This window comes from Takifugu rubripes, chromosome 8, assembly GCF_901000725.2.
Source record: "Takifugu rubripes chromosome 8, fTakRub1.2, whole genome shotgun sequence".
In the NCBI taxonomy this organism is placed as follows: Eukaryota; Metazoa; Chordata; class Actinopteri; order Tetraodontiformes; family Tetraodontidae; genus Takifugu; species Takifugu rubripes.
This window is the reverse complement of record NC_042292.1, coordinates 17,447,376-17,471,786: the sequence shown is the minus strand read 5'-3', so window position 1 is coordinate 17,471,786 and position 24,411 is coordinate 17,447,376. Positions and strand designations below refer to the sequence as shown.

At 50.3% G+C, this 24,411-nt stretch overlaps 2 protein-coding genes and 1 long non-coding RNA gene across 10 annotated transcripts in view; 2 read left to right on the top strand and 1 right to left on the bottom strand.

The window, feature by feature from the left end:
• Positions 1-547: 547 nt before the first annotated feature.
• Positions 548-8,493, top strand: hgfac (HGF activator). 4 transcript variants are annotated; one of them, XM_029840274.1, is made up of 14 exons: positions 548-1,265; positions 1,354-1,417; positions 2,209-2,302; positions 2,868-2,941; positions 3,330-3,476; positions 3,807-3,938; positions 4,936-5,046; positions 5,300-5,474; positions 5,761-5,858; positions 6,359-6,623; positions 7,003-7,142; positions 7,236-7,376; positions 7,522-7,664; positions 8,188-8,493. In XM_029840274.1, exons 1-14 carry the CDS (start codon positions 1,215-1,217, stop codon positions 8,368-8,370), a joined length of 1,818 nt encoding a protein of 605 aa, XP_029696134.1. In that variant the 5' UTR covers positions 548-1,214; the 3' UTR covers positions 8,371-8,493. The 4 variants fall into 4 exon arrangements, with proteins under 4 accessions (XP_029696134.1, XP_029696136.1, XP_029696135.1 ...); XM_029840276.1 differs by lacking the exon at positions 3,330-3,476 and having other exon boundaries at positions 802-1,265; XM_029840275.1 differs by lacking the exon at positions 4,936-5,046 and having other exon boundaries at positions 802-1,265.
• A 182-nt stretch (positions 8,494-8,675) lies between these two features.
• Positions 8,676-24,276, top strand: dok7 (docking protein 7). 4 transcript variants are annotated; one of them, XM_029839547.1, is made up of 13 exons: positions 8,676-9,015; positions 9,096-9,141; positions 10,088-10,318; positions 13,126-13,326; positions 15,231-15,350; positions 16,672-16,770; positions 16,848-17,596; positions 18,581-18,629; positions 18,786-19,202; positions 19,808-19,896; positions 20,890-20,953; positions 22,716-22,898; positions 23,299-24,276. In XM_029839547.1, the coding sequence occupies exons 1-13, from the start codon at positions 8,962-8,964 to the stop codon at positions 23,433-23,435; spliced, it is 2,439 nt and encodes an 812-aa protein (XP_029695407.1). In that variant the 5' UTR covers positions 8,676-8,961; the 3' UTR covers positions 23,436-24,276.
• The window catches only part of LOC115250676 (uncharacterized), a 46,350-nt gene continuing 45,502 nt past the window's right edge, over positions 23,564-24,411 (bottom strand). For both annotated transcript variants that reach the window (XR_003889253.1, XR_003889252.1), the window contains one exon: positions 23,564-23,702. This is a non-coding gene — a long non-coding RNA (uncharacterized lncRNA). The remainder of the gene's footprint in view (positions 23,703-24,411) is intronic.

The following is a 24,411-nucleotide window of genomic DNA, read 5'->3' as shown; positions in this document are numbered from 1 at the left end:
ATGTCTGATCTTAACATCCTGAAAATGGACTTGCACCCAGCCAAAAAACCAAGTGCTCCTGATATTTAAAGAACACTCCGTTTATATGGTTTTGAAACTCAATCAAATTATTGTCAGATTTTCAATCTTTCGGTCATTTCAAAACTCGATGAAGCTCTCCACCTTCATTAATCAGTTATTGTTTCCATTGTTATTGTTTCCATCTTGGGTTTCACCAGTTAAGTTTGTACATTTGAAGCTAAAGTGTCTAAAACATAATTTCACCATATTCTTAGCTGTGTGTCTTATACAAGAGTAATATATATACATTTTATATAACATATTTCTTTTATAAACGTCCACAACTCTCGCGACCAGATTCGAACCGGAAGTCATTAAAAACGTCCGTCCTGTCCTCGTGGTCGCAATTAGCATCATGCTAATCACCCGTGCCTATTAGCATGTAAGGTACATTCATGTTTTTTCCACTTTCGGCTCGTTTTCTGGTTGGTTCTACTGACTTTCGATAGCGATTTTAATTAATTTAAGATTAAAGGCCAAATCAAAGCTAGTTTGGTAGTTTAATCTGACGTCGCGTTCCCTTGGCCACGTAATCAATCTTGGTTATATTTCCATGTTTTGTTTCGACGTAACTTTAAATGCCTTTTTTGCTACACTAATTTACAAGTTACGTCTTTCTCTTGCCTGGCATTCGTATTTATAAACCCCCGGGTTAATTTAAAGTTAACCCCGTGCGTATAGTACAATATCCTTATGATCCAAGATCTCAAAAATGATCTTCAATCCATGATTGTGCCCCAGATCCGTCTTGGACAAAGTTTCCACTTGACCGTGTTTAAAATGAAAGTCCACTCATGAGCTGGTCCTGGGAACACCGGGACTCTCCCGGTTCGGCGGCCCACGCCTCCGTCTCTGCAGACCTCATCTCTGTTTGACCGGTGATGTCGTGCAAAGATAAACCGTGGGTGTGTGGAGGAAAGGTACCGATGAATCCGCAGGGATATAGGATGCCTCAGACATAAGACAAGCCTCATGACGCAACGGGTTTACTCAATAACGCTCCGAATGGGGAGAGACAGGATAAAACTTGCAGGGGTTCCCGAGTTTCCTACGAGCCGGAGCAGGCTGAGGACTCGGGCACCGACGGATAAAACGTGACGGGACTGAGCTTTTCCATCTGTCTTCTCTGGGCACCAGCAACTCGAACCCTCTTGATGGCATATGTTATATCTTTACTACTTCTGTGCGTTTTCGCTTCGCGGACGGTACGTTTGACGCGTCGCATCTGCGCGTCCGTTCCAAAATCCGCTGCGTGCGTAAAAACGCAGGACTAAGTTTTCCTCTCCGTTACAGCACACGTTGGTCCCCGGCTTCGGACCTGTGATCTCCAGGGACTCCTACAAACCGGGTCGGAAGGGTAAGTTTTAACTTCTGTCCTGGCTGATTCAAATGGGCCATCTTGGGAGAAGATGCGCATCTGGCGTTTGTATACATCTGTAATCTGTGACATAATTCAGATGACATGGACATATTGTCCTCTGATCAGATCCATAAGCACGTCTGAGGTACACGGGCCGGCTGGCCAAATGCTTTACAGACTGTTTCAAAGCTGTTTTCACATATGGGTTCTATGAAAGAGGATCAGCAGGATAGAAACGAGCCAAAATATAGAATTCCTGCCATAAGATGATGGGTTTTTCCTCTCCAAGTTAAATAGGACATCACAGTTGACTATGAGGTTTTTCTGCTATTTTTTTTATCATGAAGTTTGTGCTGACGGAGCGAAAAAATTGTGGATTTGTTTGGACTTGAAAGTAACTTTTTTTTTTTTTTTTCCAAAGGAAATTATTAAGAGATCTGAATGATAAGGAAGCAAAGGTTAAAAAGCTGAGAAACCATATCCGAGAAGAATTCTGGAGTCGGGACTCGGTTCTAAATGAGCTTTTCTGAGAGATGAAATCCAGAATGCCGTGAAATCGGACGTGTGAAGTAAATGCCAGAATTTAAAAAAAAAAAAAAGGTTAAATTCAGGGTTTTTCTGAAATTCAGATCGTCATTGCAAATTATGGCCAAAGATTTTGAGTTTGACGTCGCATTGAACAGCTGAAATCAGATTTATGAGACGTCAATGCGAGATCTGACAAGAGAGACGTCAGAGGAAAATCCCAGAAATGCTAACGCGGTATTTTTAACTCTTGTTTGGAACAGTTTTCACCACACGTGGCAAAGAATGTAAATTCCCTTTTCGTCAGGGCGGCAGGATTCATCATCACTGCATCACCTTCCTGTCCTCCCGACCGTGGTGAGTCCTCCGGGCAGCTCTCGGTAACACTCTCGCGCTCGGTGACACCTCCGCGCGCGACAGGTAGCTTTTGGATTTCCTCCAGCGCCTCACCACAAGTTACCACATCTCTGTGTAAAACGAACTGCAGATGGAACACGTGCGCGTGGCACTTTATAAATACAGCCAAGCGCTGACTCAGCGCGTCGGCTCGCAGGTTTATCTGTGCGCCGCTCTTTACGAAATCGTAACGGCGTTGATGAGCTAATTGGGTCGTCCGTTAAGTCATGATTCATGGATTCGTCTGCAACTGTCGCTGCAGCTTGCAACACGTTTCCTGCTCAGTTGACGTAAACAGCCGTCTGAGTTCAGCCACCAAACCTCAGCGCGCCGGACACGGCAGCTGAGTCATCGTTGGAACCGATGCCAGCGTGTTGTGGCAACTGAAAACAATTATATGTGCAGCTGTGGTCTGTGACAGGAGTGTGTTTTTAGTACGACGATCAGCTCGGAGCCACTGCGGTGCAGCTTCGTTTGGCTGAGTGATTGACAGCTGTGTTTCTATAGATGTCCGATGTCTCTGCAGGTGCTCCCTGACGCATAACTTTGATCGAGACCGACAGTTTGGGTTCTGCGCCGCCGACCAGGCTCAGCCAGAAGGTTTGTTGACTGAATTCCTAAAGCAGGGGTTGATATATGCTTTCAGTTTTGGTGGCGATGCTGCACTTTTGTCAGGTTCTGCCTATTTTAGCTTTTAAGGGTTTAATTTAAAGGTGCTTTTCTGGAAGTGTTCCACGGAGAACCTTTCAACTGTGTGGGTTCTGTGTTTCAACTGGAACTCGTTCGGTTGGGCCCACCGAGAGGAGATGGGCTCTATCAGAATCATAAACCTGCCCAACACGGGTTCAGTCTTTAACCCTGAAGGTTCTATAAAGAACCAAATAGAGAAATGTTGTTGTTTTTTTTAAACTTGTGAACATGTGAATTGCTTGAAGGGATAACATTTCTGGAGCAGGTTCTTGAAGCGTTCTCTGTTTTTCTGTCCCAGTTTTTGTCCAGTCTTCATCGCGCGCCGTCTCAGATCCGTGCGGAGTCGACCCGTGTCAGAACGGAGGCGTGTGCGCGCTGATCCCACACACGGCTGCGTTCGAATGCTCCTGCCCGGAGAGGTTCACCGGGACGCTCTGTGAGCACAGTACGCTCAAATCTTCCCCATCGGTCTTAGGAGACTTCAATCTTCTCACTTTGTGCGACCAAAAATCTTTGCCGCCGTTTCCAAACGGTGGACGGTTCATTTAGAGCGGCCTACAGTAGCTGTTGGTTCTCTTTGGTGACGTGATCGAACTGTGAGGTTCACTGCTCCTCTGGCAACCAGAGAAGAAGCCATGTTTTTAAAAGGCTCCTCGCCGTTATAATAACCGTTATTATTCCAGAAGATGAGCTGTTTAGAGTCTGCTGTGCTGACGTCTCCCCTCCTCTCAGGTTTCAACCTTTTCTCTTTCCATGCTTCACGTCTGCTTTTCAGAAAAGTGCTATGAAACCACACACCTACACTATTATGACACCGGAGAGTCCTGGGGCCGAATACACCTCCGCAACGTGGAACAGTGCACGTGCATGGCCGGGGAAATCAAGTGTGAAAGAGTCGGCTACACAAGTAAGATTCGGCGTCTCTCGGCCTGCAAGAGCTCTGAGTTCCGTCCGAATTGTGGTTTCGGGTAACTTTGTGATACTTATCAAGCCGGTGCAAAAGGTATCGGTTCTCCTCCCTCGCCGTGTTGCTTTGATCGGACCTCCATGGTTACGACCTCGCCTTGGATGAAAAAAGACAGATTATATGACTCACTGTGACTCAGGAATGGTGTTGCAGGACACACCCCATGGGTCTGAGAGGTGTTTTCATCTCAAAGGGGCACGTTTGTGGGCATTCAACATTCCTTGGCACAAAGGACAGCGAGGCAGCGGGGTGGTTTATGCTACCTGAACCGAAACAGGCTTTTTTGTCATGGTGGTAGGGGTTTATTCTATCCGCCGTGGGAAAAAACTGTCTCTTTTAACTCCTGTAAAGTGCACTTGAAAGCCTTCGATATCTTTCCAGAGAGTCTGAAGTACCATTTACTCCTAAAACGGTGTTTTAGTGATTGGCTCTTCAATATTTTGATGGTAATGAGACTAATCCATGACAGTTTGACTGAAATAAAGTCCTGAAAAACACTAACACAGAGAGTATATTACTTTTTTACGGTCTACTCTTTCTTTTCCATATCCAAGTGTTCGAGAGGCCACTTAAAATGAAGTCAGTAGTAGAGATACGAGGCTACGAGGGCATGAGGGACACGTGGGAGCCGTTTGCAGCATCGTTAAACAAGATGCTAATGAGTCTGAAGCACAATGTTAAAGATTTGGAAACATTAGGTGTAATTGCCACTTCAGGAAATATATGGTTAATGCTTTAGCGTCTGGAGGTTTTATGGGGGTGTTTAGCTAAATGTTAGCTGTGTTGCATTTATTCAGTCTGAGTTTATATGTTTGCGGAGCGTCAAGCAGCAACGCAGCTAAAAGAAAAGCACTTAATCGCTTAAACGAAACCACGTAGACATAGACAGATTATTTTGAATACGGGACTAACATCTGTGTTGGCCGTGTGTTTCCAGCGTGCCGCTCAAACCCATGTCAGAATGATGGCGCGTGTCGCCTGATTGTGTCCACCGGCCAGGAGGTGTGCTACTGCAGACGTGGCTACAGCGGGCCCCACTGTAGCGTTGGTGAGTGAAGGGATGGCGCTGAGGTCGCGCCTGCATGTGAGAGGTAGATGACGGCAGGTGAGGACATGAGCGAGCAGCTAAAGTTGCGCTCAGCTGTTGTAGGTTTTGTCGTGGGTGCAAATGGAAAGATATTTTGGGAAAGGCTTGTTCCAGCTTGATTCCAGAGCGAAGGGAGGAGACCTGTGATCTGCGCCGCGGAGTTGCTCTTCAGACGGGTTTGTGATGTTTGCGTGTGGGGGGGGGGTGTCTGCAGAACTGGACTCGGAGTGCTACAACAGCAGGGGCACAGATTACAGAGGGGTGGCGAGAACCACGGTCTCCGGCGGCCGCTGTCTGGCGTGGAACTCAGACCTGCTGTACGACGAGCTCCACGTGGGCACCGTGGACGCCTCGCCTCTCCGGGGCCTCGGGGATCACGCCTTCTGCAGGTACGCCCCTTTTGATGACTTATCCTGCGTCCGCTAACATCACAACCTGATCCTAATTACACAGAGAGAAGACTCCGATGCGTCGTCGCTCGCGTTTAACCATAAAAGCATCCAAGAAACGCATGTAATTATTGAATCGCCACCACTTTTCTTCGTAGCACGGCGATTCAAGAACAACATGTTGTGGTTCCACGTATTGTTGCAGCATTAGCATCAAAGAAGCAAAAGCATGTGAAACAAGGGCTTGGTTGCTCTGGTAATGTTGTAAATCTGCTTCTCTCTGCAGAAACCCAGATGGGGACAAGATGCCCTGGTGCTACACGCTAAGTGACGGCGCCATCTCCTGGGATTACTGCAGATTACCCTCCTGCAGGATGGCGCTGTGTGAGTACATTTGGCACGGAGGAAAACAAAAAGTACAAAAGCCCATTTTTATCAATTCTACACCGTCGGCACCTTTTTTAATAAGCCCCATTTAGCCGCTTATATTCAAACAAAAGCGTCGTCATGGTAACGTGAAGAGCGGAGGCCATTTATCAAAGCGGCCCGCTGCGTCATTCGATATCTTCATTCTCTTGGTGTTGATTATGTGTCACAGTCGGTGACATCTGCCATCAACAGCATAACACCTCATTAAATGCCTCCTCTCTTATGATGGACGTGCAGGATCGCTGATGAAAACTGAAAACAAGAATCCGGCTCATCCGCTCTGGGTCACGCTGCTCTGCAGGGTGGCAGTTTGGGCAGGGATTCTAAAAATTTCAATTATTTTTATTAGTTTCATGTCCCTAATGTTCCCCCGTAGAACTTTTTTTTAATGTTGTTCAAGTTGAATCCAAGAGATGCTTTGAAATGAAAGAATTCCTTTTTCCCTCTTCCTTCAGCATCATCCCGAAGGATTATTCCCTTTAACCTGCCGCCCCTCGTTAAGACTCCCAGACCATCCACGCCGAGCAAACGGCCCGTCTGCGGGAAAAGGCACAAGAAGAGGTTAGCCGTCGCCAGGGGAAGGATACTGGGCGGAAACTCGGCCCTGCCGGGTACGCATCCCTGGATGGTGGCCATTTATGTCGGGGAGCGGGACTTCTGCGCCGGCACCCTGGTGTCCTCCTGCTGGATCGTGTCGGCCGCTCACTGCTTCTTCCGCAAGTACGATCGTCGCATTTGTGTTCCTCAGCATGCTTTGTCTCCAGCTAGCAGGAGTCGCCGTGGCCGCAGCATTTACAGTCGGGACCTCTGATGAGGGGGTCAAACATCAAAATGCGGTGACTCTGACCTCCCTTTATGAACTGGCTATATTTAACCCAGCGTCTCGTTCAAGGGAAACCTAAACACGCCTCACACAGCAGCTCCGGTTTCCCCTTTGATGTCATTGTTGCTTGTTGGGGTGTGGCCCTGGGATTCTGTAGATTTCAGTAGTTTGATCAGATTGTTCGGGATGGGCCGCAGGTGTCCCCTGTAGATGTCCCCTGTGCTTCCTCATCCATCACAAGTCAACAGGAAATGCGCCCCTGCTTTTGTCTTCCAGCCCGTTGCTGTCTCAGATCCGCGTGGTGCTCGGCCAGCAGCGATTTAACGTCACCGACCACAACGCGAGGACGTTCGGCGTGGACAAATACATCTTCCCCAAGCAGTTCTCGGTGTTTAACCCAACGCTACATGACATTGGTATTCCCTGAACACACACTCTCTCTCTCTCCCTCCTGGTGTACCATCTCCTCCTTGGTCCCCTCCCGTGACCGCCACGTTTGTTTTGTGCAGTTCTGATCAAGCTGAAGAAACAGGACGGGCGCTGTGCGAAGAGAACGCCGTTCATCAGCCCCATCTGCCTCCCCGACAAGAACACCACCTTCCCCGACTACTTCTGCTGCACCATCAGCGGCTGGGGGCACATGCACGAGAGTGAGTGGTCGCGATCCCCCATCATGCACCAAACACTGAAGAGGAAACTCTGATTTCAGCAGGATCACAACACGGTCGGTTCTTTAGGTGGAGCTTATGCATTATTATTTATCGGGCCATCGCTGTCCTGCGCTCTATTTGACAGAGGCTCAGGGATACTCCAGTCTGCAGGAGGCCGGAGTCAGACTGATCCCTCACGACACTTGCAGAAAGCCAGACGTCTACAGCAACCACGTCACCGACGGCATGCTTTGCGCCGGCCTGGGCAAATGCGCCGACGCCTGCCAGGTAAGACGAGCAGCGCCTGGAAAGTGTCCAGAGAGACCGAGATAAGACGGTATTCAGAGTTGAGATTCTAAACCCATTTATTAGCATTTTACAGGTGTTGCAAGCTAAGGTTAGATTTATTTTATTGCTTCTGGGGAACAAATGTTGTGACTTTGACATGGAGAATAAACTCGGTTACTCATTTCCTGTTCTCAAGTAGTAAAATTAATTCCAACTGAAGTATTTTGCTTGCCTAACATGCATTGCCAGTAAATTGTTTCATATTAAAAAAAATAATCTGGGTGAAATTAGACTCTTGGAGCTGCTCTCAGCCTCTGAATGGGATTGACTTGAGTTATCAGGATAATGGATAGGCAGTCTTGTGTGAAACATCTGAACTTGCTCCACTTGGAGGAAATGTCACATTTATTTATACCTTTAAAAGGTTGTGAGCGTGTGACTCAGCTGCTTGCATGGCCCCGCTTTGATCCGTGCGCTCTCTGTTTATGTACGTGAACCATCCCTCCCGGTGTGTTCTGAACAGGGGGACTCTGGGGGCCCTCTGGCCTGCACGAGAGATGACGTCAGCTTCCTGTATGGGATCATCAGCTGGGGAGAGGGCTGCGGTCGCTCTGGGAAACCTGGCGTTTATACCAACGTGGGGAAATACATCGACTGGATCAATTCGGTGATCAAACGTAAAACTGTAAAGGGCGCACGATCGTGAAGGTCCATTTTAATGTGTCACGTTTTTGTACTGTTTTTATTTGTAATGCTTGAACTTTTGTAGATTTATTTTTGACTGTGAAACATTTTTTTTTGACTGAATAAATCCCTGACTTGAGCAGGCTTTGAGTTGAGTGTTTGTAAAGACGTTTCGGTGCTTGGATCACAGAAAACGGGCCTTTTCGCCTCCTTCAACCCTGGATAACTTGATAAAATGGTGAACTAAAACGTTTGTCACGTCGGGTTTGACCTTTAAGGCCACCGTACACGCTGCGGGCCCAGGTTTGTTGCCTTTGCTTGTCAGCATTGTGGGTTTTCTGCAGGTATGACCTCACGTGATCCCTCCATCCGCCCTAGTTTTCTCTACGCAGCAGGTGGTGCGCACGAGCCCAGGTGGCAGCAGCGTGGTGGGCGCGCCGCTGCACGCACGCACGCACGCACAGGGGGCCAGACGGAGAGGGTGGTCACACCATTTTCCACGCGCTTCTGCCGGGGGCGACTGTGCGCCCCGCACGCAGGCGAGAGCAGCTATTTTGAAAGTGACCCCTCATTCGGGCAGCGACCGTGCAGCTGTCAGGAACCATGACTGAAGATGACGGATTCTGTCGTCGTGGAGGGATATGCCAGACTCCGAGATGGGAAAAAGGTCCTGAGTTTGTCTAATTTCGCCGGCCAGAACTACTTTTTAACGACGTTCTGCTCAACTTTCTGTGTTTTCCCCCACAGTGGAAAACTAGGTGGCTGGTTCTTCGCAAACCTTCGCCTGTAGCAGGTAATTTAATTCACACGCTTGACTTTTTCCCCTTTTAATTACGGTTTAAGTGTCTTGTCGCGAGCGTGCTTGGCACGTGCTTGCTGCGTCACGCTGATTGAACGCGGCCTGTTCGGTTTTGCGCTCGAGCGATTGAAAAATCTACGGACGCGCGGAGGTGTCAAAAATCATTAGCAAAACAGCCGCGTAATTGAAATGCGCAGCCACGTTTAACGTTTGCATTTCACACTCTTCCGCCTGCCGCCTCCATTTATCCCCCGTTTCCTTCGTCTTTTCCCGTGAGTTTAGTTGAATTCGCAGCTTGGCGCAGATCGTTAAAAACGCCGTTTTTGCCCCTCGGTTGTTCCCATCCTCAAGGTTAACCTGCCGATATCTGATCAGGTGTGATGATTTTTCTCGGAATCATTTCCCCTGCGTGTTTTTTGAGGTGTGCTGCGTTTGTCAACCCATTTTTCTTTTCACAAGCTGGCCTGGACAGGTCTTAATAAGAATCCTCAGATCCGGGATGTTGGTGTTATCACAGCTGTCTGTCCTCATGCCTCAGCTATGTGCGTGCGTGTGTGGTGGAGAGGTGCACACTCACATATTGCGGTGTTTTGTCAGTTGACACCGTTTGTTTGAGGTGTTCCAATGAAGTTAACATTTGTTGCCAGTATAACCCCCTGAATGCATGTTATCACGCTAATGAGGCTGCAAAACCATGGATTTTTATTTTTGGCACACCAACTTTTCAGCATTTCTGATTTCAGAATTGACCGCCAGGGGGCGTTTTTCTTTCTTAAAAGTTGTAGACAAAGTATGTTTCACTTATTGATAATTCTTTTCCCTGCTCCATCTCTGCTGAGCTTTTAAATGACTTTGCACAAGGAAAACAATTTTTGATGCTCAATGCGGCCTTAAGTTCCGCTTTAATCTTTTTTTCTCTTTTATGCGCCGGCTCCACCAGACTGCCTCCTCCTCCTGGTTTTCAAAGACAAGTCGGACAAAGTGCAGGGTAACAAGGAGCGGCTGAGCGCCACGTTGGAGGAGCTGTGCGGCCTCGAGGTGGGACCGTGGTACGAAGGTGTGGCGTTTACTCTGGCCATCCTCTGCCTGACCCAGACCACCCTGCTGGGCTTCGACAGCAAGGAGGCCCTGTTGGCGTGGGACGCCCGCCTGCGATACAGCCTCGGCGAAGGTGAGCACAGCTCGGCCTGCTGGGGCTTTGAACCTCTGTGAATAATGCAACAGCTGACCTTACTGTGATGTCAGAGCAAGTCCTGGCTACAAAATGAATACATCCATCATGCTGGCAGGTTCCGGAGCACTTCCTGGTGGGAAGAATCTGCGACTCTCCGGTTTCGGCGCTTTTGATTATGGCGCGGTCCGATTGAGGCGGGATCGGCTGAACGTCCCGCGGTAGTTTAATGAAAACCTGTCGGGATGAGAAGAATTTAAGACCTGCAGCGAGTGAAGCCAAGTCTGCCGCTGTGGCTCCGGCACTCACTTATTCAGGCGGGATAATAATGTGCACAAGTCGAGCGGGGTTGAAACAAAGGCATGAATAATTGACCTCCAAATCAAAGCTGGTGGACTAGAGCACCACGGGGAATATTTAAAAGTTAAAGAACAAGAAAAGATGAGATGGTAGGAATTTATATTCCTGTCAGATTTGGGTTTCACGCATAAATCAGTGCCGCTGGGTGGACCTGCATGTGTGGGCTCTATCAGCTTGCTCTCTTCAAAAACAAGGATATTGGATGTTCAATACCACTTTTTAGGCTGAGTATGGGGACGAATCCTCACTCTTGAGCAAGTTACTACGATCGCACGAACCGGGCTTTACACAGTCGGGTTTTATCGCCAATTTTGGCCTCAAACTGAGGAAAAGGTTAAAGAGGAGATTCAGGACTGGCCAGATATGAGTTCAAAGGTCAGTCAGGGCAAACCAAAATAACTTGACAGAAATAATCGGCACATATGAACTTCCTGTAATTAAGTTACTTTAACACAATTAAAATACTTTTGTGCAACAAATATACTGCACATTTCACATCGCCCGTGTGTTCACTCGTATCCCACGTATTTAAGATTCTGAAATTCTTTATCGTCCTTCACTTAGAGGTCAAAACGAACGCCACAAAGACGTAAAACAACACAGATCTCATTAGTTGGGGGGGGGGGGGGGGGGGGGGTTACGGCATGGTGGCGTTATGTTTGACTCATGGTCACGCGATGGACAATAAAATATTTTGAGAGAATCACGAGTCGAGAGTCACGTCATCACTAGGAAGCAGACGCATCGGTGAAACTTCTGCAGAGAAAATAACAAACCTTCCAGAATCCAGGCAATCCTGGATCCCAAACCTTTATGTGTCTATAAAGGTTTGGGAACGACGATGACGTCATTGGAATTGGGGAATTACGATGTTGCAGCCGATCGTGCAACGTGCATAAAACCTGAAATATGGCGTCATTCCTGGTGAACCTGGCGCTCGCTCTTCCGATCAGTTTATGCAGGAACAAGTGGAGCTAATAATCCTGAATTTTGATGATTATTGAAGGGGAAACTGATTGTTTGGCTTTAAAATGAGCAATTTTGAACAATTTGCTGTCAAGCTATGCAGTGTGATCATTGTAATTACTTCTTTAATTTCCCCAATTAGTCGATGAAGCAACCATTAAATCATTTATCCAACTGCTCATGATCTGACCACTAACGGACGCTCAGCTGCTGGGTGTCATTGAGCTAATGAGCTGATCGTTAATCACTTTCTCAGCACTCTGTCAGTATTTGTGTTGCCGGAGGAAAGATGGTCAGGTTAGCATCTGTGCCTTTAAGCGGCGTGAGTCTGGCTTATATAAGTGGTGAATAAGATATAAATAGGACTGCGTTTGACTTTTGTGTAAAAAGATGCACTGCATCATGGACCCCCCCTCACCCCCCCCCCCAGTCCAAGCCTGCAGAAGTGTCCTGTGCCCGTGTGCAGGCGGCGACCCACCGCGCTAATGCCCCCGCCTGGGTGTTTGTTCAACCCCGCGATGACGAGATGCATCTGCTCCACATGTCCTCATCACGGCCTCCATCAACTGGCTCCAAAGTTTGGCTGACTGGTTTTTGTCCCAGTGCCAGCTCCTGATCCCAGTTGCACAGATGTTTTACGACGGGATCGGAGCGAGCGCTTCGGCTCCGAACCCGGGCTCGGATCTCGGCTCTATATTCTGCGTGCAGCTGTTTTCGCCTTTGTTTTTTAATTGTTGAATGAAGTAACCATTATGTTTTCTTTCTCCGCCGCTTCTGTGATGTACAACAACTCGTGTGACGTGGCGGCACCATAAACAGCCCATCGCCTTCAAATGGGACTAATTATCACACACCTGCGCTCAATTAAAGGCACTAATAAAGCACCAATAAAGCTCAGCTGTTCCCACAGGGCCCTGACTTTGTTTTCCAGACAACATTTGGAATGATGTGTTCAGGCCGATGACAACAAAGGTGAACTTACTGGCCGCGGTGCGACTGAAAATATTTGCACGAAGCCTGTGGCTAAAAATAGATGACACGAATGCTCCCATGTGCTGCCGACCAGCTATCGGAGCCTTCATACTGAGGTGGCGAGTGCTACTACCCTGATCTCAGCAGCCAATGATTCCCTGCTGGACTGTGACTGGTGTGTACGGTATCATCTGAGGAGTGTGTTTCATGAGCATGGAGTCAACACAATTCCACACATTCGTTTTAAAAGTGAAAAGCGGTGACAGTGCCCCCTAGTGGCGGCGGAGGAAACTAGTTTGTTTTCAAACTGCATTTTCAGGGCAAAACGTGAACCGAGTCACTATTGTAGACTTGTGTTCCAGTTATGTTAGACCGCATTTGGATTTGCTTTCATGAATAAAAGAAAGATTGGCTCCATCTGCAGCCCTAAATCAACCCTGAAGGAAAGATTACGCAGCAGAGTGATAATTCCCATTATGAGCCATTCCTAATGGGGCGTCTGTGTTTAGTTCACAGGTTCAGTGTGGGAGTGTTGCCTGGGACTAAACTGGAGAGCGGACCTGCCACTCTTCATTTGTGCAACAACCTGTTGGCCCTCGCCCGCGACGTCCCTCCTGTCATTGTCGGCCACTGGAACCTCCCTGACCTGCGTCGATATGGACCGGTACCCAACGGGTTTGTGTTTGAGGGCGGAACCAGATGTGGATACTGTAAGTGTATTTCTCCTTCAGCGTAAGACAATCAGAACTGTATCAGAGGGGTGGTAACGGCTGAGAGAGGAGTGAATGTTGAATATATTAGTCAGATTCAATATTGCGGCGAGCTGCTGTGAGCATAAAACATCAGAGGTCAGAGCGTGACCTCTGACACGTGCGCCTCAACACCAGGCTCTTTCGCTAGTTCTGTTTGTGCACAAGTGCTGAAGTGGGGGGAGTGCTGGCTCCCCCCTGAGGGCCTCTCATGTCACAGGTGAGGTCTACCTGTCCATCTCTTCTCCCATCGCTTGTGAACAAAACACTTGGGCTCTTGAACCCCCCCCCCACTTGCCGCGGCAGCTCGTTGGCAAGCAATTCTCTGGAGAAGCAAAATAACACGTGTGGCCACACTTAAGTCGCAGTCTATGCGCTAGCGTAGCCGCGGTTAAACACTCCTGTGAAGCCCCAGTTTGAGACTGGAGACGAGTGTACAAAAAACTGTAATTATTCAAGTGTGTGTTTCCAACAGTGTCGCCACAGCAACCAGCTGTTGCTTGTCAACATGCAAAAATTAGCCATAAAAGGATCAGACGTGAGTAGAATACGCACCCTGCAGCGCAACACAGCCTCAAAATTCCCCAGAATTAAACTCTGGACGATTTTTAGTCATTCTTAATGAATCGCTGTAAGCGGCTCCTTGTCCCTCGGCGGCCAGGCCGGGGGACATTTTGTCTAGAACGGTTCGCTCGGTCGCCGCCGTCACCTCGCAACCTGCGTTCGACACGTGTCATTTTGGCCCTGAACAGTTATGAAACCATTAAAGAGGAGACGCGTGTGTGCCAACACCAACGGAGGCAGACAGGAGGGGAACACAGAAGGTTGTGGCCGCGCTGGAAACACGATCCCGTGTTTTATTTAGCTCCGTTAAATCTCCAGTAGATCTCCCATAATATACAAACAGGCAGGCGGCATTTGTTCTTTACCGTAGGTTAAAGAACATCTGATCTGAGCGACGGGCGTGTTCCTTCAGCACGCTCGATCGGCGATGTCGCTCCTCTTCAGCAGCCGCGTGTAATAACATCTGTTCCTTAAACGATCGACGCAAACACGTTTCAGTATTTCCACACGTGTTAGAGGCCCAAACAAGCTAGCTGGTCTGAAACTGCTGCTGGGAGGGTTTAAGAGCCGCCTCGGCTCCCGGAGAAGTTTGGAGCTAAGTCACACATCCCACAGACGGCGCTGGAAAGCAGGAGCGCGTGTTTGCGCGGGAGCAGCAGGGTCACCTTGAGTTGTTCTTGCTCCCAGTCTTCAGTGGGTTGCACACTGAAGGAACCACCTGCTCTTTGTTCCTCCTTTTGTTTCTTTTTGGATTGGGGCCCCGTCGCACCTGCTCACCTGCTGTCAAGGGAATCCGTTTTTTGACTAAATTCCAGCCTCAAAGCAGCGCGGAGGACAAAGCTCTCCGTCGGGTTGAGCTTGCTGCCAGGCGGGAAGGTGTTGATGGAATGTCTGCCGGGAAATTGGTCTCAGAAGAGGCCAGGTCGCAACCTTCTATTGCCATTCCCTGTAATGGACCGCTTTGTGTTGTCAGACGGAGATTTAGAGACCCTGCGTTGTGTGTCCGCCATTAACCACACACACACACACACCTAAATGGGCGAGGGAGACAATCTGGAAGCAAACAAATAGAAATGACTCTTCTTCAAAGGAAATGTGCAGCAAATGTTGGATGAGGGAGGTTCTCGGGGCACCGCGGCTGCCTGTTGCTAGCGGAGCGAACAGTTTGAGGCTCAGCCGGCCTTTATGGGGCAGGTGTGATGGACCTGTGGTTTCAGCATCCGTCCGTATTTCTGAAGCGTGTGACCTGTTCTGATGCGTTTGGATGAGATGTGACGCTGACGCTGCCTCTCTCCTGCCAGGGGCCGGAGTCTTTCTGCTGGCGTCCGCCGAGAGCGAGCAGATCAGCTTTTTATTCGACTGCATCGTCAGGGGCATCTCCCCCACCAGAGGCCCGTTTGGACTGCGGCCCGTTTTACCAGGTGGGTGTCCAGCATACCTGTCCGCCGGGGCTGTCGGGTGCAGCCAGTTTGGAATTTCTGCGCCTAATTTTAGTCAATTGAATAATCCCTGGGAGCGATTTATGTCGTGCGAAGTTGCGACCCCCCCCCCCCCTTAAGCTTCCCACGATGAAAATAAAGTGAGGTCATCGGCAGGAAGATAATGAGGGTGCCGACAGTGACCATGTCGACTAATTGAGCGGTGGCCTAAGTATAGTTGAGGGTTTAGCGCTACCGTGTGCCGCGCATCACGATTTCCATCTGACAGGCCTGGAAACCATAGCAACCGTAGGAGAGCTGCACGCGTGACAGGTCTGTTGGCTCAGAGCTTTAGTCTCAGTAACATCTTGGCTAATTAATAAAAAGCTTTGACAGATTCCAGCTGGTCAACAGAGAGTAGACACCCACTTCCTGTTGTGCTCATTGCACCTTCTTTTACCCCCCATGTCCCAGTTGATGTCATGCTCCTATTGTTGTGGGATAAATAAGGGGAAGGGCAAAGGTTCAAAGTCACAGTTCACACAAGTAGAGCAGCCAAAGCCTCCTAATCTCTTCAGGCATGTGTGTAACCCCATCCACAGGATTCCACTGCTGCCCCCCGGCATACGATGCGTTGGGGGGGGGGGGGCTTTTTAGTATGTTTGACCTCAAACACATGTTTGATGTGTGTGTTTCTGTAGTTTGAGGCTGTCAAAGCAGCCACACGGCAGTGATGTGGTTGTGAAGCTGTGATGGGCTGCGACACCTGTGAGCCCGTGGATCTGCGCGGCCACGCGCTACGTTGGTGTTCCTGCCTTGGCTCGGTGGCCCTGGCAGCCAAGCCCGCTGAAAGCGAGTGCAGGTGGAGTTATGAGGCAGCAGCGATGATTCGGAGCTCCTTGTTGGCAGGAGCCACGAGCGTTTTATGTGCGTTGGAAGTTTGGAATTAGCAAGGTGGAGCCGCTGGCGTCACAGCGGAGGCAGAAGCTCACGGAGAAACTGTTGTTTTCGAGTTCTGCTGAGAAACGAAGCTCAGATTCCCGAAGATGAGATGAAGCTTCTTGGGCAGCAGCGAGGGTACGAGGCAGGCGTGCGGCTGAGCTATTTATAGGCCTGGTGGCGTTGCACCAACACTGCCCCGCCCCCCAGCGTGACCCTTTTCCTCTGCTAGCCCACGGACCAGTCAAGTCGGCTCTGTTGCCAACGTGTTGCCTCGTTGTTTTCCTAGAGAGCAACATTGTTGTTTGAAGTGTTGTTTGGGTGACGTTGCTGGGTGTTTGTCCATGGCTGCACAAATGACCCCGTCATGTTCGCCCCTCAACAGACCCCAGCACCAGCGAGACCAGTTCAGAGGAGCGGCTGAACCACGAGACCCTGGAGCTGGAGAAGCGTCTGAGCATGCTGTCCCACAGGAGCAGCACAGGTAGGACTCCGTCACTCAAAACAGGCCAGGAATCTGGTTTCTGGCTAATCCCGATGTTTGGTGCGCTCCCCCGCTAGCGTCGTACTGCCCGTCTGCCGGAGGAGACGATCGTAGCATATCCGGCTCTTCTGACACGTCGGACACCAGCCATTCGGACTGCAGCGTCGGCAGCCGGCTCACCATTTGGACCGAGCCCACCTCGATCCAGCCCGAGAACCTCGGCAACGCGGGCGCTAAGGCGGCGGCGCAAAGTGCCGAGAAGCCTCTTCCCTCCGGTCAAGGAGGCGGGAGCCAGCCTCCCACCAAGCCCCCCAGACAGCTCCAGGAGATCGGCCGCCAGAGCTCGTCAGACAGCGGCATCGCCACCGGCAGTCATTCCTCCTACTCTGGAAGTTTTTCCTCGTACACGGGTAGCCTGGACAGCAACACCGGGGAGGATTATGGGTCCGTTTTCAGCCTGCCACCTCACTTGGGTCAAGACGTGAGGCCTTGTACGTGCCTGAACGTACCCGGACACGAGTACCAGATACCGACCTCTCTCAGGTATCTCTACGACACTCCCAGGAGCGTCCTACAGGAAGTGGGTGGAGACACAAAAGACAACCAACCTCCTGCTGCTTTAGGGCCAACCACAGAACCTGCGGAGGGCGATAAAAGGAGCCCTGGGGAGGGTCATTTGGCAACAGCCGACGGAGATTCCCCCAACGAACATTTCCGAAGCCCCTCGGAAAGCAAGAAGTCCTCGGAGGCGCCCTCTGGTGGACACCCAGGCTCCTGTTGCTTTAAAACCATTGTGACCATCTGCGCCGTCTGTGGGGGATTTAAGGTGAGTTGAAATAAGGAAGTGCTGCAAATTTAACCACGACTCCTCCGTGACCTTACAAATGCGTCCCGCCGCCAGAACCAATCAAATTTTATCACCCGCCATCACTTCCTTATGCATTTTATTGCTTCATGAATTTAAAAAAGTCCTTCAAATCCCGAAGGGGAGCTGACTTCAGTGGCGGTTTAGAGCTCTGATGAATTCCCATTCCCATCTGTTGCTCTTTGTGGTTAAATTACTCTGCTAATCGTGCCGTAGCGCGTAGCCGTCGCAGGGCCACAGCTTGTGCGGGCAGGCCTCGCCGCCACGCTATCGTCTGTTCTCCAGCGCGCCGCCAACGTGACCTTTGCGGTTTTGTGCAGGAGGACAGTGATAGCGACTGTCAGTGTCACGGCAACAGACCGTCCCAGGAGCCATCTGTCCTGCAGTTTAGCGTCCCTGCAGGACCTCAGCGCTTCACACAGAGGTCACAGTCGGTCCCGGGATGGGAACTCATCTGGCTCTTTCTCTGGCTGTGTAGTGGAGCCGGAGGAGCATTTAGTCCAGAGTCCACACCGTTGATCACCTGGCAGGACGTTCTCCAGTTTTTTTTTTATTTCTCTTGAGGCCGTCCTCCATCCAGCTAAATAAAACACGACTTCACACTTGAGTGGCGTGGGAGGGCATTTGTCGCCTTCGGTGTGAGTGACACGTTCCACCCCTGAGGTGTTGGTTGGCACAAAAACTTGAAGAACTTTTTTGAAATGGAGTTCACGGTGTGAGATCATTTTATCCATATTGAGCTACAGTGACAACTAAAAACAAAGTGATGCTAGAGTTGATGCTAGATTTTCCCACTCTTGTTCTACTGTGTGTTGCTATGGAGATGGAGGTTGCACGTGCGCTGCTCAAATTACACCCGTATTGATGAGGACACCAAGTTTTCCAAGTAATCCACATTGAGAGATGTAGCATTGCTAAAGCTATCTGTATCATTTCATCTCTTAGGGGACGCCGCAAACGCCTGCCGGTACCTCCGTGGCACCTGCCATCCCAGGCAAGTACAGCAGAAACATTAATGCCACGCTGCACGTGTTGTTTCCTGCATGTGGAAAGGGAACATTTGCATGATTGAAGCCCCCCCCCGGGGTTTGCGTCACCACCACGCCTTGCTAATCAGATTGGGGGACGGTGTCTCCAGAACATCCAGCAGATCAAAGTGTTGACAAATCGGCGCGCGGACCCGGCGCCGCCAGTGAAAGCGGCGTGACGGCGAGGAATCCTCGGGAGGGTTCGCCGCTGCTGAAAGGCGGCGGGTTCTTGGCTGATCTATTCAGCTTCCCGACCGATAGACGGCCGGAGGCGAAGATTAACGGGCTGAACCTTTATGAGTCGATGAGCCGTCGATATGGAAACCGAAGCCGTTTGCCTTCACGAGATTCAGCCGCGATCTATGAAAACTGCCTCAAGTGTGTAGCGGCGCTCTGCCGCCGCCCTCCGCGGGTCGCACCTGCCGACGTGTTCGGGAGCGTCCCGAGGAGTCGGGAGCACGAAGCAGCGGCCAATCAAGAGCCGCGCTGTCAAATTAGCGGCGAGGAACCTCAGAGCGAGGACGGGCCCCGTGGTGAAGGTAAGGGGCCCTTCAAAGCTTCTGCGCCTCCTTTGGTGCCTCTCCTCTCCCTCTTTGCTTTGAATCTCGCCTCTCTTCGTTTTCATCAATAAAAAACACTTTTCTTCTGGCTTCCATCGCGTTTATCGACCGTTTTTCTTTAGATGGGTTTTGTGTTGTAAAAATAGGAATCGTCAGATGTTTGAATCACTAAAGTTTGAGTAGCTTTTGGGGTAAGTGCAGAACAAAACCGGGAGTTTAAGATCACCGCTCACAAACGGCTGTCGAGGCTCTGACATTCCGCTTCCATGCGCTCTACTTTACCGTTAGCGTTATGCTAAATTAAAGCGTGCTGGCAGAAACGCAGCCAGGAAAACCACCTCTTATGATTCAAATGTGTTCAGTTGTGAGTTCCTGGGGGGATGAATGGTGTTGATCGAACCGTCTGAAGCGCCATTCCCAAACAAAGCAGCAGCACGGCACTTCCTGTCTGCGGGCTGAGGCTCTTTAACAGCATGTGGCTCCTGCACCTTCGACCTTGGCTCGCAAAATTAAAATGATCATTTCCCCCCAACAAACACGGAAAGCATTTTGATTTCTTCTGCGTTTTTCATCTCTTCCACCAGACAAAAGGCTCGGTAGTAAAGAGGAAAGACGCCGGGCTGATCCTGCTTATGAGATCATGGAGAGTCGGGCACCAGAGAGGAACTCCGAGGTAGGCCAATCCCAGACGCGCTAATCCGCTTTATGCTATCGCACGTTCACACATTTTGACTGTGCAGCTAATTGTACTCAAAGTTGGGCTAAACAGTTGGAGATGCTCATTGATTTTGAAGGGTAAATAGCAGCTGGAGCGCTACGTGATGCAGCACAGGACACAATGCTCTTCCTTCTCGGGGATGAGCTTAAATCAGCAAAATGCAGCTCTGGCTGTGGCGCTCCTGCAGTCTGCAGCACGTCTCCGTGGATGCAGAATGATCTGACATTCAGAGGGTTTGGCTCTGCGCTCAAACGCCCGAGAACAAGTCAAACGAATCACACCTTTACTCATATTTAGTACATTTAGGAGCCTGAGCGAGTGTGGGAAGTTCGCCTCGCCGAGCTGCCAAAGGCATCTTTCCTGTGGAGATAATAAATGTTAGGAATAATCAAAGATGCCGGCAGACATCCAGAGCAGCATTTTCATGTTGGCGGGGATGCAAATGAAGTTTTTTCCCCTTCTGCATCCTGAATTGATCCCGAGTGGTGTCGATCTCAAGTCAGTGATCCAAAGAAATTTACCCAGACGTAAAAAATAAAACCTCAGTTTCTTAAAATTCCCACCACAGCGAGAAACCGGCGCGGCTGGAGTGGCCTGATACGGAGCGGGAAAATTGGCATTTCAAACCAAATTGGGCTGATAGCTGGTATCACCTCTTGTGCATTGGACGGTGATGGCGCTCCATCCAGGAGCGGCCCTTTGTGTGCACCCTGAACGCATCGTGGCTCAACTCCATCAGCAATTTTCCCCCCACAATGGCAGCGGCTGTCTGCAACGGCAGATTATGTGGCAGCGATCTGGAAGGCAACGCGTCGGCCTTCCATAACAATGAGGCCGCGCCGGCTCCGTTTCCCCCTCCAGCCTCTGTCCCCCCCCCCCCCCCCACGCTGGGGAGGAAGTCCTGTATGTGGTGAAGCTCCAGGTCCTCATCGCTGTTTGTGTCGGCAGGCAGAAGAGAGAAAGTACGAGCTGATGGGCGGCTGCGGCCAGAGGTTCCTCCAGGAGAGCGAAGGTGAGTGAGGCCTGCCAGATGTTGGACAGATGTGGACCTGCTGGGGGTTTGGGCCAGGCTGACGATGCCAAACCAAGGCTGCATGAGAGGAACCGGGAACTTAAGACAAGGGGTGGAAGCGCTGATGACTGGCGATAACAAAGATGTTTCCCCCCCAGCCTTGGGCGCCACTTCACTGGAGGGTGCAGATGTTTTCCAGATGTGGCTTAGTTGTGACGGATGTTTGCCAGTGCTGAATGGGCAGCTGTGCCAGTTGGCTATAAATTGTGTTTATAACGCTCTTCTAACAAACATCTTGTAACTAAAATAACATCCTGAACATTAAGATGTGGTGGTGGTCCGACCCGTCAAGGTTGAGGTGGGCGTCATGGTTACGGCCGACACATGTTAGCTAGCAGTGCTAATTTGCTGGCTATGCTAGGTGGCAAACGGACTGCATTTATTTGGCCCCCTGCACTCACTGGTGCTCCCCACTACCTTGCTCAAGGGCAGCTGCCAGCTGTGGGAGGGAAAAGTCCCAAACCTACAGTTTTGCTTGGGAAGGCCGTCGGTCCTTCAAATTCAAGGAACTGCGTGATTTGTTTGGAATTTCCTGCCTTTTCGGACAAATGTGGTGAGTGAGAGAAAACGCTGAGTCAGCGTAGCAGCGCTGACCTTTCCAAGTGTGAACATGTTGAAACTGTTACTGCAGTAGAGAAGAGGGAAGGCATCGTGAGGAGATGTTAAACCCCTGGATCTCCTCAGCCCCCTGTGGGAGGGCGAGGACGGGGGTGGGACGGCTGATGGCAGCAAGCGTCTGCGTTCGTGTGCACGATGAAGGGACGGCGGTTCCTGTTGGAGCTCCTGCTGGTGATTCCACAAAAGTCAGAGTTCAGCCGGCGGCGGAAAGTGTGATTAGGGCCCAGCGAGCGCGCCGCCACCCTCATCACAGGCGTGTTTGCTCGGAGGGGCCGGAGCAGGCGTTTCCTTCCTTAGAGTCCCCTCCGGAGTGAGAAGCTGCCATTGTCATGGCAGCCACGGCAGCAGCAGGTCCGCCTGGTGTCCGATCAATTAGATGTGGGCCCCCTGAGGCGGCGCCCACTGAGAGTCGGCGCCCACTGAGAGTCGGCTGCTGTCTAATGGCCTGGCTGTGATTGGTTGGTCCCCCCCCCCGGGGTTGATGCCTCTGAGCTGCGGGGAACCGGCCTTCTGTCGTCAGGAACACGATCCTTTCCTCCTGCGTCTCCTCTGAATCCGGCGCTACAGGTGCAGCCACAAAGCCCCTCGCTGCTGCGTCTCTGGTTGGTTCTGTTCAGACTCGGGAGCCGTCGAAGGAAACGGCCAGCGCTCGCTTTTCAGTTTCAATTGCGTTTATGCAAATTTCTCAGACGCCCTTATCCCGCCTCAGAAGCTTGGCCGGGCTCTCGCTGCGCTCTGCCAGTGTGTCGCTGGCCCACGCGCGTCACAGCTCAAATATGCAAATAAAAAACCAGGAATTTGAGATAAAGGAGGTTCAACTGGCCGAGCGTCTCGGAGGGCTTCTGTACCAGCACTTCCTGTTAATGACGGCATCTTGTTGGCCATCACGCGTCTCCATTACATGCTAATTAGTTTCCAAATATTAGCATTTTGGCAGCAGGTGGGTTTTCAATGAAAATAAATATTTTTATCCTGGGGGGTGTTTACTGGAAATTGATCACTGTGATTAGGAGGCTGTTGTCTTAACTACTGTTTCTTGGGGGGGTTTCAGTGAGAACTTGACTAATTGACACTCTTCTTCCAGGGAGGGTGTTTGTGTTTCCGCCAGAGGCGCCACTTCCTGAAAGGCCACAAGGTGACGGCGGCGCCACCTACGTGAATATTCCCATCAGTCCCACCTCCAAGAGGCAGCTCAACTACATGGAGCTGGAGCTCCAGGAGACGGGGGCAGGAACCAGAGTGACAGCCTCGCACCCCCCATCCCAAAGTAAGGATCCCTCTGTGCTCATGCTAGGGCTAGCTTTGTTAGGCTAACTGTCGTGACACACTGGCAACATTCTTGAATCGTCATGGTTACTGTGCACGTGCTCCAGAACGACGGGGAGAGTTTAGATTTACGGTGTCTGTAGAAATGTCGGCTAAAAGAAAGAATATCGACCGTTTGTTAGGACTGGAAGAGACTTTTATTCAGACAGACACTCTACCTCTTTTCCTCCTCACCTCTACCTCTTAGTGTCTGACACGTAACCCCAACACACACCTGCTGGGAAAGCACCAGAACAGGAAACACTACAGCCTGTGTCCGGAAGTTAGCCTAGCATAAGTCTGTTTTTGCCTTTTGATTTTGGGAGACGTAGCTCAGAGTTGCAGTCTCGTGTCTTCGGCAGGAAAGAGCTCCACCAAGTACGCCCAGATCGACATCACAGCCACGGAGACGGCGCACAAAGTGGGAACGCAGCACGCGCTGGGTCGGCAGGAGGGCCTGCACACGCTGGAGCTGAGGAGAAAAGCGCCGCCGCATTGACCTCAGCAGGGCGGCTGTTCTCCAGAGATCCTCCAGGCTCCGCTCTGGATTTCCTCCTCCATCTCACAAACACTTTCTTCTGGAAGTTCCTGCATTCAGTCATCTGGTGAGCGGCCAGTTCTTCCCAGATTAGCCTCCATCTGCAATCTTAAAGCTACTTCAGACGCTCTGGCAGGAGCGGCGTCTCATCGGTGCCAGGGCCCCCGGGCGGAGCGGGAAGATGTTCCAGTGCTGAGTCACCCCCCCGTCGAGCCTCCGCAGCGCCATCTGCAGAGGGAAGAGAGGGCGGACATGAGCAAAACTCACATTTGGGGAAACTTTAGTCTTACTCAGAACAAATGTTGTTTTGCTGCACCGTAAATTAGCATCGAGAGTCGTGACAGAGCCCAGATGTGACTAAACTACTAATGGTTGAGTCTGATTACGTTGTAATTTCCCGTCTGTACTCGGACATAATGCGTGTAAATAGTTGAAGTACGCTGCCTGTAACCAGAGGCGCTGCTTTCTTTTATTACCTTTTCCTGTAAATGATTCACATAATTAGCTACGGCTTTAAAGTGTGTGTGTGTGGGTTTAGGGTTTTTTTTAGAGTTGCATTAATGTATTCCGGAGTGTGATGAAAAACTGAGCAGCACAGACGAGAGACGCGACGGCAAAGCAAAAGTTTAGAATCGTTGATCCCAAATTTGATTTGACAATAAGCGTCAACAATATGTTGACAAGTCACAAAACGACATTGCTGACGTCGTCTGTAACCGGCTTTAATACGGGACTTTATACTCATGTGCAATAGCTGACGTATCTGCCAAGATTCAATAAAACATGATGTCGACATTTTGGTTTTCTTAATTCTTAACACCTGCTACTGTAGCATCATCCTTACAAGCCCCGCCCCTTAGCTGTACCTCACAAGATGCTAACAATTGATATTACACAGGAAGCGATGCCTCAACTGTTTTCATGAACAACCCGAGAT